We start from the raw sequence: 18857 nt of genomic DNA on the forward strand, positions 1-18857 counted from the left end.
CCATCGCTGGTCCATCATCTCGTGGATGCCACGCAACAAGCCAATCACCTTTGTCGTCATGAATCCGAGCACATTCCTCTACTTTGACCAGGGCGCACCGTACAAGTATGGCTTCAAAAAGATGGACGACGGCATCATGGGAAACTACATCGTGGCCGAGCTGCCATTTGAAGGCATAGTGGAGTTCTTCGAGAGCCGGGGAACGATACACGTGCTCAATGGCGCGCTTGACGACGGCGTGGGCGATGATCGGCCAGAGGCCATGGCTCAGGGTGAGATTGACCATCGTTGCATTAGAGAATAGTAGTACACGGCTGACAGCTGAACGATGGGATGAATCGACCGCCAGGTCGCAACCGGCTCGAGAGGAGCAGGCGATACCAGCAGCACGTGGCCGCATTCTCCAACGTCACCTTTGACATTGTGCCAGGCGTCTCGCACAGCTTCAAGGGCATGCTCTGCTCGCCCCTGGGGCAGCAGCGGGCCTTTTCCTTTAGACAGCCTCCATCCTGAATGGTAGCAAAAAGAAAGGTCAGCGTACTGTGAATTGAATGCCTAATACTCCTCCACGCACCTGTCCACGAGCGCGCGCTCCCATGCTGCCAGGCCCTGCTCGTCGAGGGGCTCCCCCTCGTCGCCGTCTTCTAGTGGCTCCTCGCCGCCCTGCTGCCGCCGCTGTTGCTGCTTTGCCGCCGCCAGCCGCTTGGCGGCCTGGTCAAAGAGGGCAAAGTCGAGTGCGACGCGGCAGTCGTCGCCGGTCACGTGCCCAGGCGTCACCCAGGCGCCCTGGCGGGTGCGGACGAGCTTGACGACGTGGGCGGCCGAGCCGCATGCCTGGCCGACGTCGTGCACCACGGACCTGACATAGGTGCCCGACGAGACGCTCATGTCGATCTCAAAGGCCGCCGGTGCGCTGCCTGCCTCTGACTCGCCCTTGCCGGCCTCTTCTCCTCCCTGTCTTGTCGCCCCCGTGACGCCCTCGTCGAGGCCAGCCATGCGCCGGGCACGCTCGGCCAGCGCCTTTTCCTCGGCCGAGCACTCCTGTGCCGGCTCTCTGTACTCGTGCGTGCCGGCGTCCATGAAACGGGTGAGGGTGAGGCTGGAGATGGTCACGTCGCGCGGCTCCACCTTGCGCGGCGGGTCCTTTCCCTCGCGCGCATAGTCAAAGAGGCGCTTGCCGTCGATGCGGATCGCGCTGTACAGCGGCGGCAGCTGCTTCTGTGCACCCCGGAAACGTTCCAGGGCCTCCTCGATGGTGTGCTTGGTGACGTGCGCGTGCGGCCGGCGTGCGAGCACGGGCTCGTCGGAGTCGTACGACGCCGTCGTAGTGCCCAGCAGCCCGATGGCGCGGTAGTCCTGCGTTCGTTGTTTGCTTCAGCAGTCAGCAACGGTCTCTTTGAGTCACCTTTTTTCAAGGCTCGGGAAAACTCACCTTGGTGCACTCGAGGAACTGGCTGAGCTTCTTGGTGGCTGCACCGATGCCCACGACGAGGACGCCCTCGGCGAGCGGGTCCAGGGTGCCGCCCTGGCCGACTTTGGGACAGCGCACGTCGAGGTCCATGCCCTTTGCGCGCATGTGGGCGTCGCGGCGCTTGCGCTTGCGCGAGACGGAGCCCTCGTCGGGCGGCGGAGGCGGCAGCTGGAAGAGGCGCGACGAGGCGAGCAGCGGCTTGAGCGTGTCGAGGACGACCATCGATGTCATGCATGGCGGCTTGACAATGCCGATGAGGCCCGACAGCGGCAGTGCCCTCATCTCGAGCGGTCTCTTGCCGTGCTCGCCCTCTGCTGCCGTCGCTTGTCCTGCTTCCTTGGCGCCCTCCTCTGCTTCCCTGACTCCCTCCTCGGCCCCTGTTGCAGCAGATTGTCCTACTTTTCTTTCCTCCCCTTTCTCAGACTGAGCTAGCGATCCCGCTCCTCTCGTCTCCTCTTCTCCCATGGCTCGCTCGCAGCAGCCCGGCGTGTCCTTTCTTGCACCGAGCCAAAGCCAAAGCCTAAGCCAAAACCAAAACAGGAAGATTCATTCATTCGTTCAGTCAAGCGCCCTTGGGAGTGGAATTTTTCCAGTGGAGAAATGCACGTGACGGGGCGCGCGCCTCGAAAAAAGGGCAACGCGCACCCTGGAGAGCGAGGGCGTTGTTTGCTCCCCCTTAATCTCAAAAGTGTACTACTAGCCTCGAGTCGGGTGACTGCGGGCGACAAGAGGGACAGACCATGGAGCCGGCCACGCCGATGGGCCCACCGCGGGCCAGCAGCAGCAGCATCAATGGCAACACAAACGGAAACGGAAACGGAAACGGAAACATGCTGCTCAAGACACCGCTGCGCACGCCCGGCGAGCAGACGTCGCGGACGCCCATCATCGACTTTGGCTCGATTGAGGCGGAAAAGGAAAACGTGCTGCCGCTGGCGCGCGGCCGGTCGGCGCACAAGCTGAGCAGCGTCATGGGCGCCAGCAGCAGCGAGCGCATGCAGCGACGGGCTGCGTGGGAGGAGGAAGTGGCCGAGGCGCGCCTCGAGGAGCTCGACGACCCCCTCGAGCCGTTTGCGCGCTACGTCAAGTGGTGCGTCGACTCGTACCCGTCGGGCCAGACGGCCGAGTCAGGCCTCGTGCCCCTGCTCGAGCGCGCCACCCGGCGCTTCAAGGGCGAGCCACGATACGCGCAGGACAGCCGCTACCTTAACCTCTGGGTCCTGTATGCGCGCAACGTCGACTGCCCCGCCGATGTCTGCCACTTTCTCGTGGCCAACGACATTGGCACGGGCCTCGCCACGCTGTACGAGGAGCTTGCGCGCATGCACGAGGAGGCGCATGCGCTGCAGCGCGCCGACGAGGCCTTTCAGCTCGGCATCCACCGCCAGGCCACGCCGCTCAGCCGGCTCAAGAAGCGCTACGACGAGTTCCAGGCGCGGGTCATCTCTGCCTCGTCTTCTGCCTCGTCTTCTGCTTCTTCTTCATCGTCGTCATCATCGTCATCAGCATACAAAAGAGCACTGGCGCAGGCCATGCACGACGCCTCGCGGTCCACGCTGGGCACCAAGACGCAGTCCGGCACGAGCATGAGCGCCAACACGCTCCGTGGGCTGGGGCAGGCCAGTAGCAGCGGCAGCGCCCTCGCTGTGTCGTCGAGCAGCAATGGCCAGCGGCCGGCCGTGTACGTGGACGGGGACGACAAGCAGCAGCAGGACGTCTTTGGCGGCGTGCCGGGCAAAAGGGCCGCGTGGGACAGCGTCGGCACGGCAGCGAGCCGGACACGGGAGCGGGCAGGCGGCGCCGCCGAGCAGCCGCGGCCGTGGAAGGGCGCTGTGCTGCCCCAGGCTGCGACGCCGGCGTCTGCCAAGAAAAAGACGGCAGCAGCAGCAGCAGCAGCAGCAGCGATGGCTGTATACCGCGACTCGGACGACGAAGACGAGGGAGCAGCTGCAGCGACGCCGGCCAAGCAGCGCCAGACGCCGTCCAAGTCGCAGCGGAGCGAGACGGACCTGCTGCGGCGCAACCCGCTGATGCACTACAGCCAGCAGGAGCAGCAGCGCGCCGCTGAGCCCGCTCGCGCGCCCGTCGAGGCAGCCAGCGAGGGCGACAGGCATCGGCCGAAGAGCAAGCCTGCAGAGGCCAGGTCAGGCAGCGGCAGCAGCAGCAGTAAGAGCAAGGACAAAGACGGGAGCAAGAAGTCGAGCCGGCGGGAGCGCGAGAAAGCCGAAAAGGCGTCGGACAGGGAGAAGAAGCCCGAGCGACACGCATTCAACCTCGAGCTCCTCTACCCGCCTGGCCAGGCCGAGCGGTGCATTGACGAAGTCATGGCCCAGCAGCGGCTCGGCGAAGAGAAGTCAGCCTCCTCGCACGACGATGACCCCTGGGCCCACCTCGATGCACTCGAGCGGCGGTGGTGGCCCGAGATGCACAGCGCACCGCACCAGTCTGCGCAGGAGTCGATGCAGATTGACGGGGAAGAGGAGGACGAGGAGGACGAGGAAGAGGAGGAAGAAGAGGAAGAGGAGGAAGAAGAGGACGTGACTGCCTCGCCGGCCAAGAAGCGGGTCAAGCGCGAGCCGACGGTGACGGCCTTTACGCGCGCAGCCCAGGACGACGTCGCCGCCATGTTCAACCCGGGCAACGTGGACGACGACGACAGTGATGAAGACGACGATGACAGCGGCGACTCGTCCGACGAGGAGGAGGCCGTCGACGAAAACATGCTCACGCCCGCCCCGCCGCAGCCCAGCTCGCTGCAGCGGCCTGCCGACGACGACGACGACGCGCAGGCGCAGCCGACGCCCGTGCGACGGCCGCTGGGGGCCAAGGCGGCCGATGCGCGCCCACTGGCCGAAAGCACCCCGCTGGCGATGGCTACTCCTGCTGCGCCCAGGGCGAGCCCCGACACGGCGCAGAGGGCTGCCCAAGCCAAGCGCATCGAGTCGCACGTCTATATGGACGAGGACGGGGAGGAGGACGGGCCGCAGCGGCAGCGGCAGCACGACGAGTTCCAGCAGGAAGAACAGCAGCAGCAGCAGCAGGGGCACAAGGGGCAGGGGCAGCAAGCGAACGAGGACGAGGACGAGGACGAAGAGCAGCAGGAGTTCCAGCCGGAAGAGTACTACGACGACGAGGAAGAGGAGCCGCCGCTGTACCCCAACGAGCGGCGCTACGTCGGCAAGGCGCCCTCGCTGTCGTGCATCGCCGAGATGACCGAGATGACGCGCCTCACTGCCCCGCCCACGCCCTCGGCCTCGACGACGTACTCCTCGTCGCGCCGCGCCACCCTTGTGGATGTCGACGCTGATGTCGACACGGCACCCACCGACACGGCCGCAGGTGCGACGACGACGGCTGCGACGGCCGAAGCCGACCAGGGCTTTGTGGCCAGCGTGGCCAGCGTGGCCAGCGTGACCAGCAGCAGCGCAGTCGCCGTGGCAGCCGCAGCAGCAGCAGCAGCAGCAGCAGCAGCCGAGGCGTCCTTTGTCTCGTCGGCCGAGGATGCGCCCCGCGACTTTGGCGACGAGGACCCGTCGCGGTGGGAGGGCAGCAACTGGGGCGAGATCGACGGCGACGAGGACCGCCGGCTGCCCAAGGGCTTCACCATCGAGTGCCGGCCCATCGACGATGACGATGACGATGGCGATGAAGAGGCAGGCAACGACAGGGCAGAGACGCACGAGGCCCTCGACAGGAGCCTCGTTGTCGTGGAAAGTGCGCCTGTCGCAGTGGCAGCAGCAGAGTCAGCAGAAGCAGCGGCAGCAGAGACAGCCAGCGGCGGCAGTGGCGGCCGTGGCAGCGGCAATGACGGCGACATCATCGACCACATGGGCCAGATCGACGCCGTGCTCGCGCGCCTCGAGCTTCCCGTCGAGTCGTCGAGCGACTACTATGACCGCTCCCAGCATGTGTCGCAGCGCCTGGCGGACCTCGAGCGGCGGTGGGTGGTGCAGCAGCAGCAGCAGCAGCGGCGCAAGTCGGCCAAGGGCGGCAGCCGCAGCAGCAGCCCGGCACCCCAGTCGCCGTGGCGCCTCGACATCGACGGCCACTGCTTCGACGTCAAGGCCAAGCTCGGCGAGGGCGGCTTTGGCGCCGTGTACCTGGCCTACGACGCCGACGACTGCGTGCCTGCGCCCAAGCGTGTCCTGGGCGGCATCGTGGGCGACTCGAGCCAGATTTCGGGTGGCGTGCAAGGCGACGACAGTGATAACGACGATGACGACGACGACGACGACGACGAGGAAAGAGAGCGCAAGAAACTCGTCGCCATCAAGGTCGAGGCGCCTCCCAATCGCTGGGAGTTCTACATCCTCGGCCAGCTGCGCGCGCGGATGCAGGGCAGTGCGCGGGGCGTGCAGCTCCTCCAGTCGATTGTCTCGGCCAGGCGCTTCTACAAGTTTGCCGACGAGAGTCTGCTTATTCTCGAGTACGGCGAAAAGGGCACCCTGCTCGACGTCGTCAACCATGCCACGCGGGCAGGTGTCGCTGCCGTGGCCGCGCCTGTCTCTGCGCCCGCCATGGCTGTATCCAGCGCGCTGTCCTCGTCGCCCACGAAGCGGCCCAACGGCGGCGGCGGCGGCTTTGGCGCGACTGAGATGGCGACGGGGGCTGCGGGGCTAGACGAGGTGCTGGCCATGTTCTTTACCATTGAGCTCCTCCGCCTCGTCGAGGCCATGCACGCCGTCGGCCTCATCCACGGCGACATCAAGATCGACAACTGCCTGCTGCGCCTCGACGAGCCAGGCGCCACCGAGGTGTGGACCAACCACTACCAGGCCGACGGCAGCGACGCCTGGTCGACCAAGGGCCTCACCCTCATCGACTTTGGCCGGGCCATTGACACGCGCCTCTTTGCGCCCCACGCCCGCTTCACCGCCAACTGGGCCCCCACCGAGGCCGACTGCGACGCCGTGAGGCACGGCCGCGAGTACCGCTTCGACATTGACCACTGGGGCCTCGCCAGCGTCGCCTACTGCCTCCTCTTTGGCCGCTACCTCGAGGCGGAGATGCCTGCCTCCGACGCTGATGCTGACGCCGGCACTGCCACGGGCCGCCGCTTCCGGATCCGCGGCACCCTCCGCCGCTACTGGCAGGTGGACCTCTGGACGCGGCTATTTGACCTCTGCCTCAACTCGTCCTCCTCCTCGCCCAACGACAAGGGCGCAAACACCGACGCCGACCGCGACCTCGAGACGGAGCGGCACCTCGGCGTGCTGCGCGGCGACATGGAGGCCTGGCTCGCCGCAAACTGCTACCGCGCAGGCAAGAACCTCAAGGGCAGCCTCAAGAAGCTCGAGCTGTGGGCCATGGCGCGCGCCGTGCTGTAGTGCCGCGTGGCTGCTCAGCCACCTCTCATTCGTCGCTCCCTCGCTCCCTCGACCTTTGCTCCATCCTTCCTCACATGTCATCTCTCATTGCCCACCTCAGCTCTTCTACTTGGCCACAGTTCATATCCCAGATTAATGCATGCATTCAAAGCTACAGACGCTGCGTGGTCGCAGTTCACATCCTAGTGGATTACTGCTACAGCCGCTGCTCGGCCGCGAGGCTGAACAGGTTCCGGCCCTCGTCCTCGGTGCTCGTCCACACGCGGCCCTGGAGGCCCACGACCTCGCGGTCGGTGGCGGTGAGCGTGCGGAGCGTGTGCTCGTCGGCGGCATTGGCAATGAAGCGCCGGCCGTTGGCGGCGAGACGGCCGACGACGTGGCCGCGCTTGGCGTCGCCCTTGCGGCCAAAGTCGACGGTGTACGTCTCAATCGTAGCCTTGCCCTCGGCCGTCGCGGCGCACTCCTCAATGTCGTCCGTGTACTCACCCAGCGGCGGCGCAGCGGGGTAGGACGGGGAGGAAGAAGCGGGCGCAGTGGAGAGACAGACGACGTGCTGGTAGGAGAGGATGCCGCCGTTTGCGAGGACCAGCGCGTTGTTCTCGCGGCCCTGGCCCTGCCGCGTGCGACGGAGGCGGCGCGTGAGCTCGGTGATGGCGTGCATCGAGTAGTTGTTGCCTGCGCCGCCAAAGGACGTCAGGCCACCGAGCACAGTAATCGGACGCGGCGACGCCACGGTGGGCAGGCCCAGGTGGCGGCAGGCGAGCTTGGGCACGACGGGAAAGCACGAGTAGAAGTCAAAGACGTCGATCTGGTCGCGCGTCAGCGCCGAGGCAGCCAGCGCCGCGTCGATGCTCTGGCCAATGGCGGGCGAGGCGGCAAAGCTGCCGCGCCGGTAGAACTCGTCCGTCTCGGCTGTGCCTGCGCCGCCGCGGACGTAGATGTAGCGGCTGGCGTCGATGCCGAGCGCAGCCGCGTGCTCGTCGGAGGTGACGAGGACCGAGGCGGCGATGTTGACCTTGTTGAAGGCGCACATGAGCATCGTGTACGGCGTGTTGATCATCCGGTTCTTCCTTGTTGCCGTGCCAATCTCGGCCGCGCTGCTCGCCTGGCCGTGGTGCCACGAGTTGGGGTTGTCCGCCGAGACGCGCGAGAAGTCGGCATACATCTCGGCCGACTCGCGGTGGTTGTCGGCGTACGAGACGCCCTCGCGCGCCCGCAGCGCATTCTCGTAGAGCGCATACACCTGGATCGGCGCACCGAGTCCATGGATGCCCTCGAGGGTCTCGCCCGACGGCGGCTTGAGCGCGTCGGCAGCAAAGGCGGCAAAGTCGTCGACCTCGGTCCACCCCGGCGGCGGCACCTCCTGGGCCTTGATGTACTCGCTGAGCGAGTCGAGCGCCTCGCCGCCGGTGATGAGGGCCAGCTTGGAGCGGCCCTGGGCAATGGCCCGGCAGGCCTCGTCGAGCAGCTTGGCCGGCTGGTTGCCCCCGTGCGGGCTCGTCGTCGTGAAGCTCGGTTTGGCGCCCAGCCGAGACGCAAGGAGCGCCGGCAGGTCCGGGTATGGCCACGACCAGGGTCGCACGACAGAGATGCTGTCAATGTCCTGGGCCCGCACCTTGCCGCTGCCCGTGTCGGCAACGGCAGCCTCGATCGCTTGCAGGATCAGCGCCGCGGGCTCGTCGGACCCGTCGCGCCGCAGCGTCCGGTCCTTGTTCTTGACGTCAGCGACGCCGATGATGACTGGGTGCGGCATGTCTGCTTTGATAGTGGTGGTGGTGGTGGTGGTAGTGCTCGCCTCGTCCTGCCCTGACCCAGTCCAGCCCAGACCCCACCGGTGCCTTGTCTTCTTGCAACTTGCGCCGGCTACCAGTCCGGGGAAATAGCTCGCTCCACCTTTCACGACAGTGCGATGCAATCGGTCATTTCCGTCATGTGCAAAGGTACAGAAACCACGTGTCAAGCAAGCCTCAGCACGGACCTTGCGCCAGTTCTGGGCAGGGCGGTGCTCTCACTGCGCTTGGCGACGACGAAGAAGCAGCAGCAGCAGCAGAAGAAGAAGCAACAAGACCATGTCTGAGCCAGAGTCGAAGCTGGACCTGACGGCGCTGTCGGACGCGCTCGGCGACGGCACAGGCCAGGCCAGCGTCGAGGCCAAGAAGGACGAGGAGAAGAAAGAGGAGCAGGGCAGCATCAAGAAGACGAAGCCAGCGACGGACTCGCCCGAGACGCTGTCGCCCACCTCGCCCAGCGGCTCTCCTCCACCCGCTCCAAGGCCCGCGCCCGTACCAAGCTCCATCCCGAGTACCACTCGGCCGGCCGCCGTGGGGCAGGAAGAGGAGGAGGAGACGACGGCGACGCTCTCGCCCGAGGCGCAGAGCATCAAGGCCATGTTCCCCGACTTTGACGCCGAGACCATCGCCGCTGTCCTCGCTGCAGAGGGCGGCCACCAGGAGCGCGGTGAGAGAAGAGACGCGGCGTATGTTCAGCTCTTGTCCGCCCTGCTGACTTTTGCATAAAGCAATCAACACGCTCCTGTCCATGTCGGACCCGAACTACGTCGCACCGCCGCCCGCACCGACGGACGGGCAGACGCAGTCGGACGAGCAGCTCGCCCGGTCCCTCGCCATGGCCGAGCAGCAGCAGCAGCAGCAGCATCAGAGTCAGCAGCAGCAGCGCTCCTTCTTTGGCAACGTCGGCCAGGGCTCGCAGGGCGGCTTTGCTGGCCTTTTTTCTGGCACTGGCGCCGGCGCCTCGTCGTCGCCCCAGTCGTCGTCGCCGGGGTACGACTCGAGCAACCTGACGTACCAGCCGCGCGTGCGCAAGGCGCCTGGCTCCTCTGTTGGTGGCGCAAATGCAGCGAATGCATCAACGACGAGGCCGCCGCTGCAGAGCGCCAACAGCGCCGAGCGGCGCTACCACGAGGGCGAGAGCCTCGTCAGCGGCTGGCCGGGGCCGCGCGAGGCAAAGGCGTGGCAGGAGGACCTCAACAAGCTGGCCGAGAGCAGCCTCAGCCGGGCCGCCTCGACGTTTACTGCCCTGCGCCAGCGCGGCGAGCAGGCGTGGGCCCAGACGCGCGCCCAGCAGCAGCAGCAGCAGCAGCAGCAGCAGCCCGGTCGCCAGTTCTCGTCGGACTCGTCGTCAGCGGCGGGCGCGGCCGTGTCGCCGACGATGGGCAGCAGCCGAGGCTTTGACCGCGATGCGAGCCCCGTCGGCGACAACGAGCTGGCCAAGATCCTGGCACGCGGCCGCGAGGACGACGGCGGGCCTCGGCGGCGCGCTACCAGTGGCGACGGCCCGCGGCAGCAGCAGCAGCAGCAGCCCAGCGTGGCAGACCGGTACAAGAACGTGCTGCGCAAGAACTCGTCGCCTGCAACCGCATCACGCACCGGGCCGCATACAGACAAGTCTGCGAACGGGTATGATGGTGAAGACGACAACGGCGGCAGCCTCTCGTGGGACGACGCCGGCCGGACGGGCGCGGCGAAGAAGACGTTTGAGCCGATTCAGATTGCCGACAACTCGGCGGCAAAGGCCCAGCCGGCGCAGCGCAACGCCGTCAGCCTCATGGAGGGCAGCGCCGGCCGGGGCCTGACGAGCCCGCGCGCGAGCACGGCCGCCGCGGCAGGTGCAGGCGCAGGTGCAGGGGCAGCGGGGGCAGCAGCGGGTGCGGCAGCACTGGCTGGCAAGAAGTCGCCCGACGGCGACCACGACGAGGGGGACGACGACGATGACGACGACGACCTCGAATACGTCGCGAATCCATTTGAAGACGAGGACTGAGTGTCTGCCTAGCCCTGCATCTCATGTATTTCAGAAGAGAGAAAGCTATTTCAAAAGAGAGAGAGACTACAGAACGGAGAGAGACTTTAAAAGAGAGAGACTTCGCAAGATGGAGATGGTTCAGAGCTGGCCATTTCTGAGAGCGATGGGCAGAGAGAGAGAGTTCAAAGATATATTTCAGAAGAGAGAGAAAAATACAGGGACAGAGCAAGACGATCAGCGAGACCAGCCGTTGAAGAGGCCGAGGTCGTCTGCGCCATTCATCGGCCCGTTGCAGCTCATGAATGTTTCTGGCTGCTGCTGCTGCTGCTGCTGCTGCTGCGACGATGAATGCTCCCCGTCGGCGTCGTGGCCGTTGTGCGGGTAGGCATGCCGCGGGTTGCCGAGGCCGTTGATGGCAGTCCCCCCACTCTCGCCCCCGTCCTCGTTCTGGTGGTGCAGGTCGATGCGCTGGACCGCGGCGGCGGGCGGTGCGGCCATCTTGGCGTCGTCGGCGCCGTCGCGCGGCCCATCGGCGACGAGGGCAGCAGCAGTGGCAGCACCGCCGCCGCCGCCGATCTTGCCTGCGTTTGCCTTGATCTTGGCATTCTCGCTCCGCAGGCCCTCGAGGTGCTCGAGGTACTGAATATCAACGCCGCCAGTGACGTACTTGCCGTCAAAGACGGAGCAGTCAAAGGAAGGAATGGCCGGGTTGAACTGGCGGACAGAGTCGATGAGGTCCTGCAGCTTCTGGTAGATGACGACGTCGGCCTGGATGTGCTGGGCGACCTGCTCCTCGGTGCGGCCGTGGGCGACGAGCTCGTGGCGCGAGGGCATGTCGATGCCGTACACGTTACTGAACCGGATCGGGGGTGCGCAGCTGGCCATGATGACGCGGCGTGCGCCGGCGTCGCGCGCCATCTGGATGATCTCGCGCGACGTGGTGCCGCGCACGATGGAGTCGTCGACGAGCAGCACGCTCTTGCCCGCAAACTCGAGCGCCATGGCGTTGAGCTTCCGCCGCACGTTTTTCCGCCGCAGCGACTGGCCGGGCATGATGAATGTCCGGCCCACGTACCGGTTCTTGACAAAGCCCTCACGGTAGGGGATGTTGAGCCGCTGGGCGACCTGGAGCGCAGCCACGCGACTCGTGTCGGGCACGGGAATGACGACATCGACGGTCTCGCCGCGCGCCTCGAGCTGGCGGCGCACCTCCTCGGCCAGCTTGTCGCCCATGGCCATGCGGCTGCGGTAGACGCTGACGCCGTCGAGGACCGAGTCGGGCCGTGCAAAGTACACGTACTCGAAGATGTCGGGTGAGAACAGGTAGGGGTTTGTGGCCGTGGCCTGGGGCGTCAGCACGCGGCGCGACACGGCCTGGCGCGTGATGATGACAGCCTCGCCGGGACGGACGTCCTGGAAGTCTTCGAAGCCGAGGGCGTCGGACACGACCGACTCGGAGGTGAAGCACCAGTCCTTGCCGTGGTGGGCAGCCGACGATGAAGTCGAAGTCGAGGTGGGATCAGCAACGGCATCGGCACTGCGGCGCGAGCACATGCCCAGGGGACGGATACCGTTGGGGTCGCGAAAGGCAATGATGCCAAAGCCAGCGAGCATGGCGACGCATGTATAGCCGCCGTGGGCCTGGGTCATGAGGTCCTTGATGGCGGTAAAGATGTCCTCCTCGTTGATGCGAAACTTGCCCGTCTTTTGCAGGTTGTTGGCAAAGATGTTGAGCAGCAGCTCCGAGTCGCTGTCGGTGTTGATGTGCCGGTGGGCATCGGCGTCGAGAAAGGCGCGGAGCTCGTGGGTGTTGATGAGGTTGCCGTTGTGGGCAAACACGATGCCGTAGGGCGAGTTGACGTAGAAGGGCTGCGCCTCGGCGTGCGCCGACGAGCCCGCGGTGGGGTAGCGCACGTGGCCGACACCCATGCTGCCCTGGAGCCGGGCCAGGGCGGGGGCATCAAAGACGTCGCGGACCATGCCGTTGGCCTTGCACTGGTAGAAGCGGCCGCGCGCGCCGCACGTCACGATCCCCGCCGCGTCCTGGCCGCGGTGCTGGAGCAGCGACAGGGCCTCGTTGATCTCGGGCGCAGCAGCCGCGTTCTGCTGCGCCAACAGCAGCGCCAGGATTCCGCACATGCTTTGCTTTCACGTCGTCACCGCGCGCAGAGAGGTGTAGAGAGAGAGAGAGTCACACTCGCGTCGTTTCCCTTGTTCTCTCTCTTGAATTTTCTTCTCTCTTTCTTTCTCTCTCTCTCTCTCGGAGGGGACAAGCTTTTTTCTAAACTTTTTCCTTTTTTTTCTTTTTTTTTTTTTTCTGGGCAAGGGCGTGCGCGGCGTGGCGTGGCGCGGCGGAGCGAGGCCTGACCTGGCCTGTCGCGCACGTGGCAAAAGCTAAAACAAAGTCAAAACGGTCGATCAGCCCTCTCATCACTCCTGACCTTCACTCCCTTTGTCCGACGACATTCACCAGACAACATGCTCCCGCGATCACTGGCCACAGTGAGGGCTTCGGCACGCAGCAGCGGCAGCAGCATCAGTGCGCTCGTCGGCAGGACCGGGACCTCCTTGCTGGGACAAAGAGCAGCTACTGCAAGGCTCTCCTCGTCGATTGCACCGGGCGCCACACCGACGTCGTCGCTCATCAGCTACGGCAAGCTCGACAACGGCGTCCGCGTCGCCACCGAAGCCACCCCGGGCCACTTCTCGGCCGTCGGCGTCTACATCGATGCCGGCTCCCGCTTCGAGCGGCCCTGGGTCGCCGGCGAGAGCGGCGTCAGCCACCTGATGGACCGCATGGCCTTCAAGGCGACGAGCAACCGCACCGCCGACGAAATGTCAAAGGACATCGAGGCCCTTGGCGGCAACATCATGTGCTCCTCGTCGCGCGAGACGATCATGTACCAGTCGTCGTTCTTCAACCAGGACCTGGACAAGGTGCTGCGCATCCTCGCCGACACGACCATCAACCCCGTCCTGTCCGACGAGGAGCTCGATGCGCAGCGTGCCGCCGCCGCCTGGGAGATTGACGAGATCTGGAACAAGCCCGAGATGATCATCCCCGAGCTGCTCCACAGCGTCGCCTATGCCAACAACACCCTCGGCAATCCGCTCCTGTGCCCCGTCGAGAGCCTCGAGGTGATGAAGAGCGACAACCTGCGCGACTATATGCGCCGCTTCTACACGCCGCCCCGCATCGTCGTCGCCGGCGCTGGCATGCAGCACGACCTGCTCATGGAGCTCTCTAACCGCTACTTTGGCGGTCTGGAGGCGCAGCAGCCCGCGGCACAGCTCATCGGGCAGTCTCCCTCGTCGTCGTCTCCTTCCTCGTCCTCGGCCTCGTCGCCACGATCTTCGACTGCCAGCTCTCGCAGTGCCAGCCCGTCGATGTTTGCCTCGTCGCCCGCCTCTTCGACGACGTCGCTCAGCAGCTCCGGCCCTTCCTTTGACTACTCGACGTCGGCCGCACTGGCTGCCCAGCACGCGAGCAAGAATGCCATCGACGTGCCCCCCGAGCTGCAGCGCGCCCGCTACACCGGCGGCCAACTCTACCAGAGCCGGCCCGAGCTTGATTTCACGCACGTCTACGTCGCCTTTGAGGGCCTCGCCATCACCGACCCCGACATCTACGCCCTGGCCACGCTCCAGATCCTCCTCGGCGGCGGCGGCAGCTTCAGCGCAGGCGGGCCGGGCAAGGGCATGTACTCGCGCCTCTACTCCAACGTCCTCAACCAGTTCCACGCCGTCGACTACTGCGCTGCCTTCCACCACTGCTACGCCGACTCGGGCCTGTTTGGGATTGCCGCGTCGGTGCAGCACGACTTTGCGCCCCAGGTGGCCAAGATGCTCGCCCGCGAGCTCGAGCTGTGCACGGGGCCCTTTGTCCGCGGCGGCGTCACACACGAGGAACTGGCGCGGGCCAAGAACCAGCTCAAGAGCAGCCTCGTCATGGCCCTCGAGTCGCGCCTCGTCGAGGTCGAGGACCTGGGCCGCCAGGTGCAGGTGCACGGCCACAAGGTCACCGTCGAGGAGATGTGCGACCACATTGATAAAGTCGACCTCGCTGCGCTGCACCGCGTCGCCACGCGCGTGCTCAGGCCCAAGGACTCGCGCAGCACCGTCGTGGCCATGGGCGATGTCTCGCGCCTCAACGACGTGCGCGAGCTCCTCTCCTCGCGCGGCCTCGGACAGTGATTTTCTCTTTCTCTTTCTCTCAGTCAAGCCTGTCAATCTGCCCCTCTCTAGCTGCCTCACTCAAGCTGTATTTGTACCGCAATGAACACGCACCACTCCCACTGAGCTTCTTGTGTTTCTGCATCTGCGTGACAGCCACTCTTTTTTGTTTTATTTTCTTCTCTTTCCAAAAGAGTCCAAAAGAGGGAAAAGAGGAATAGAGAGAGCAGGAAAAATAAAAGCTCCGCGACCCCGCCCGCCTGCACCCGCGAGAAGGCTAGTTTTGCGCAGACTTAATGGCCCTGGGTCTGTGAATGAATGAGTGGATGTGGAACGCGCGCGTGCCAAGTGAGCAGCAACGACGACTGCTTGCCATCCACTCGATTTTCGCTCAAGGCGGCGGAAGTGGTGGTGCTAGGCTGATCATCCACTTGCGCACTCGTCGTCGCATCTTGACTTGGGCAGACGGGCAGACAGTCAGGCAGCACACGAGGACAGCAGGCAGCCTGGACACGAAAAGCGTGCTTGGAACAGTGGGGATGCAGCAGCAGCAGCAGCAAGAAGAGCATCGGCCGAAGTAGCAGCAAAGAGACAGAGACTGAATAAAGACGAGGGAACAGGCCATGGCGACGGCGCCATCGCCGTCGGCACCCATCGAGGCTGCCACGCAGGACAGCATGCATGGCGCGGTCTCGTCGTCGTCGTCGTCGTCGTCGTCGCTCTTCAATGCCGACGAGGCGCGCTTCATGCACGACTCGCTCAGCAGCGCCGACAGCTTCGATCCTTTTACCATTGGCGCGCCCGGCTTCAAGGTGCCCAACGTCCTGCCTGCCAATCTCGGCGGCATCGGCGCGGCACCCACCTCGTCGTCGTCGCCGTCCTCTTCCTCGTCGCCATCCACGTCGTCGGCCGCGACGAGGCGGCCAAATAGCGGCAGTGGGCCACTGCAGCGGCTCAACCCGCAGCAGCAGCAACAGCAGCCATCCTCCTCGTCCATGTCCATGAACAGCATGCCTGCGGCAACAAAGGGCGCCTATGGCCGCGACCGGTCCTGGCAGCTGCAGCAGCTCGAGGCGCTCCAGGCCGAGCGGGAGCGCTACCTGCAGCACCAGCAGTCTCAGGGCTACTCTGGCGGTGGCGACGGCGGAGGTGGCGGTGGCAACAGTGGCGACAGCAACGACCACCTCTTTGCTGGTCCCACGGGTGCATCCCTGCTCCAGCTCGGCTACGATCCAAACTCGTCGGGTGCACCCTCCTCGATGGGCCATGCCATGGATGGCCACTGGTCACAACAGCAGCAACAGCAGCAGCATCAACATCAACATCAACAACATCACCACCATCCGCATCAGCAGCACCATCATCCCCACCACCAGCAGTCCATGTCATCGTCGTCCTCTTCGGGCGACATGTACCAGCACTACCCGCAGCAGTCCAACTCGGCGCCGAACCTGGCTCTGCTCGCCACCCACTTTCCCAGCAGCCACCACTTTCCGGCGGCAGCAGCAGCAGCCTCGCCCCCCGGCAGCGGCGGCGGCGGCTACTTGGGGCCGTCTTCTTCCTCGTTGCACAGGCCGAGCGCGGGCATGGATGTGGATGGCGAGGAGGGACAGGCGCACGCGCAGGAGCAGGAGCAGGCCGACGGTAGGCAGAAGCGCGCAAAGAGCCCGCGCCGCAAGGCACGAGGCCAGCCAGGTGACGGCAGTGGCGGCCCGTTGAACGGCCAGGCGTCGCCCTCGACTGCGGCCGCTGGGAATGGCGCAGGCAGCAGCAACACAAAAAAGACGAGGACAGCAGGCGCAGCAGAGGCAGCCTTTGACTCGGACGCACCGTATACCTTTGAGCCTGCGCCGAGGCCCCCGCCGCGCACCATCGACGTCGAGCTCGCTCGCGGACGGCTCGCGCTTTCCCCGCCCCTCGACGACGCCTTCTTCTCCGACGGCTTTGCGCGCGTGCAACCCCACCTCGCCGTCCTGCGCCAGGAGCAGCTGCGGCGCAAGGAGCGCGGTCTCAGTGCCAATATCCGCCGCGGTGAGCGCAAGGCCAAGAGCGGCAGCAGCAGCGCCGCCGACCGGCAAAAGGACGAGGGCACCCCCGAAGATGGTGCCGACGACAAGGACAAGAAGCCGCGGCCGGCGCATGTACTGCTGACCGATGCAGAAAAGAAGGCAAACCACATTGCGTCGGAGCAGAAGCGCCGCGCCAACATCCGCAAGGGCTACGAGATGCTGTGCGACCTCGTGCCGAGCCTCAAGGAGGGCGCGCGCGACGATGACGATGACGACGATGGCAATGGCAATGGTGATGGCGATGGTGATGGTGATGGCGACGGTGACATTGGCATGGGCGATGACGGCGATGATGACGACGACGACGGCGGCCAGGGCGGCAAGAAGCGGAAACGCGCAGACGAGAGCGCGGCGACAAAGGTCGATGGCCGCGCAGGCCCACGCAGCGAGGCCGTCGTCCTCATGAAGTGTGAGTTTTGCATTCTGTCGTCAGTGACTGCCATTCCAAAGCTGACACCAAGCAACACAGCCGTCGACCACATCCGCGCCCAGCTCGAGGAGCACAAGGAGCTCGTCGAGCGCAAGCTGGCGGCCCAGCGCGCCCTTGCCGGCCTCCATGGTGTCGACATCACCGCGGCACCCTCTGCCCCGGCCGCGTCTTCTTCTTCGGGCCGTGGGAAGCGATGATAACCCTTTACTACTACCACCACCACTACTGTATCAGCTGAAGGATAATCTCCCTGCTCTTGCAATCTGCAATTGTCGATAGAATGGCTTGGGCCCAGCGCATGCATGCATGCAGGCAGGACCGTGTGTCTGTTCTCAGATTGCTGGCTTGCGCCGCGCTTAGTCCTGTGTCCTCTGTGCCTTGGGTGGTACAAACATCTCACGGAGCCAGGGCTAGCATGGAAAACCACTGGCGTTGCGATGGGAAACCGGTCAGGACTGACAAGGGTGTCGAGATTTGGCAAGGATGTCGAGGTCTGGCAAAGATGTCAATATCGTCCGGTGGCATTCACAAAGCGTGCAACGAGACCAAGACGAAAGTGAAGCGGCATATAGCCATTAGCAGCGTCTGAAAGAAAAACGACAGTGTTTGATGTGGCCGCCCTTGAGAGACCGGGCAGGCCATCATCGCTGTAGCAAAGTGCTCTGCAGAGAGAGAGAGAGGGAGAGAGACAAGGACGCCAGGTGGGCCGGCCCGTGGGAAGTGCCGCCCGCAGCGCGCGCGCGGGCCTCTGGCGCGCTCCCGCCCATCTTGACGCCCAGACGGTGGTACTCGCCCAGAAGGGGCGCATGGGCGAGCCCGCTTCTGCAATTACGGCTGCGTCACTGATGCTCTACGGTGTGGCAACGAGGCCGGGACTTGCTGCATTTCTAGCGTGATATCAAGGTGATGACGAGCAGTACCCGCTCGCGATGACGCTCACGATGACGAAAAGGCCAGCCACTTTTTCTGCCTACACTCCGAACGCATCACGAACTTAACACTTGGGCACGCCGGTCTGGAGCAAAGCAAGGGCGCTGACTTTAAACCGACGGAAATTCGCTCACTGTCCTGCCACAAAAATAAAGTCGAGAAAATAAGAGGCGGCAGGCGCGGTGCCTGAAGAAGGGAGAGCCCAAAAATAATGCTCCCCCCTCCCTTCCTTCCTTAGCCTCCCTTGCTTTAAATGTAGAGGTTCCGACCCCTCGCTTTGGACACGCCGCTCTCTATCGCCCTCCCACGGTGGATATCTGAGATGGAAAATGGCTGTTATTCGCCGACGAGGCGAGGTCCACGCTGGGCTTCCTGCCAGCCAGCCTCGCCTCAGCTTCTCTTCCATAGTAGTAGTAAGTAGCAAGATGAATGTAATAATGGGAGGGAACCTGTGCTTGGTCTCCTGTGCTCTTTATTTTGGGTGGAGCATGCCCGATCTGGGCGGGCGCGCACTTATCGCAGAGAGCAAGCGTGCGTGCAATCGAGCTCTTTCTTTCTGGCCCCGGCCTGCTTGTGCTTGCTTGCGGCCCTTTGGGAAAGTTCAGCGGGCGGATTCAAAGCAGACGGGACGGGACCTGGCGCGTTTCCAATTAATTTAAAGTAGAAATTGTTGTAATCGTGTATCAGAAGAGTAG

The 18857-nt window shown here is 64.8% G+C and overlaps 7 protein-coding genes across 7 annotated transcripts; 4 read left to right on the forward strand and 3 right to left on the reverse strand.

Annotated features, from left to right (window-relative positions):
• Positions 1-178: 178 nt before the first annotated feature.
• FA10DRAFT_263419 (pseudouridine synthase) lies at positions 179-2004 on the reverse strand. Its single transcript, XM_025520214.1, has 3 exons — positions 1433-2004; positions 575-1356; positions 179-509 (listed from the first exon to the last, which is right to left on the reverse strand). The coding sequence occupies exons 1-3, from the start codon at positions 1934-1936 to the stop codon at positions 494-496; spliced, it is 1302 nt and encodes a 433-aa protein (XP_025379852.1). The 5' UTR covers positions 1937-2004; the 3' UTR covers positions 179-493.
• A 297-nt stretch (positions 2005-2301) lies between these two features.
• FA10DRAFT_257112 (hypothetical protein) lies at positions 2302-6798 on the forward strand (the record flags this gene model as incomplete). The annotated part of the gene is made up of 1 exon (XM_025519838.1): positions 2302-6798. One exon carries the CDS (start codon positions 2302-2304, stop codon positions 6796-6798), a length of 4497 nt encoding a protein of 1498 aa, XP_025379853.1.
• A 94-nt stretch (positions 6799-6892) lies between these two features.
• Positions 6893-8662, reverse strand: FA10DRAFT_263420 (hypothetical protein). Its single transcript, XM_025520215.1, has one exon. The coding sequence runs from the start codon at positions 8549-8551 to the stop codon at positions 6995-6997; it is 1557 nt and encodes a 518-aa protein (XP_025379854.1). The 5' UTR covers positions 8552-8662; the 3' UTR covers positions 6893-6994.
• A 205-nt stretch (positions 8663-8867) lies between these two features.
• On the forward strand, positions 8868-10578 carry FA10DRAFT_282342 (hypothetical protein; the record flags this gene model as incomplete). The annotated part of the gene is made up of 2 exons (XM_025523766.1): positions 8868-9255; positions 9317-10578. The coding sequence occupies 2 exons, from the start codon at positions 8868-8870 to the stop codon at positions 10576-10578; spliced, it is 1650 nt and encodes a 549-aa protein (XP_025379855.1).
• Positions 10579-10794: 216 nt separating this feature from the next.
• Positions 10795-12799, reverse strand: FA10DRAFT_298131 (putative ADE4-amidophosphoribosyltransferase; the record flags this gene model as incomplete). Its single annotated transcript, XM_025524560.1, has 1 exon — positions 10795-12799. Exon 1 carries the CDS (start codon positions 12697-12699, stop codon positions 10795-10797), a length of 1905 nt encoding a protein of 634 aa, XP_025379856.1. The 5' UTR covers positions 12700-12799.
• Positions 12800-12993: 194 nt separating this feature from the next.
• On the forward strand, positions 12994-14893 carry FA10DRAFT_263422 (hypothetical protein). The gene has a single exon (XM_025520216.1). It carries the CDS (start codon positions 13039-13041, stop codon positions 14752-14754), a length of 1716 nt encoding a protein of 571 aa, XP_025379857.1. The 5' UTR covers positions 12994-13038; the 3' UTR covers positions 14755-14893.
• Positions 14894-15122: 229 nt separating this feature from the next.
• Positions 15123-17509, forward strand: FA10DRAFT_263423 (hypothetical protein). The gene is made up of 2 exons (XM_025520217.1): positions 15123-17211; positions 17272-17509. Exons 1-2 carry the CDS (start codon positions 15357-15359, stop codon positions 17427-17429), a joined length of 2013 nt encoding a protein of 670 aa, XP_025379858.1. The 5' UTR covers positions 15123-15356; the 3' UTR covers positions 17430-17509.
• Positions 17510-18857: the final 1348 nt, after the last annotated feature.

Source organism: Acaromyces ingoldii (assembly GCF_003144295.1).
Source record: "Acaromyces ingoldii strain MCA 4198 unplaced genomic scaffold FA10scaffold_1, whole genome shotgun sequence".
Classification (NCBI taxonomy): Eukaryota; Fungi; Basidiomycota; class Exobasidiomycetes; order Exobasidiales; family Cryptobasidiaceae; genus Acaromyces; species Acaromyces ingoldii.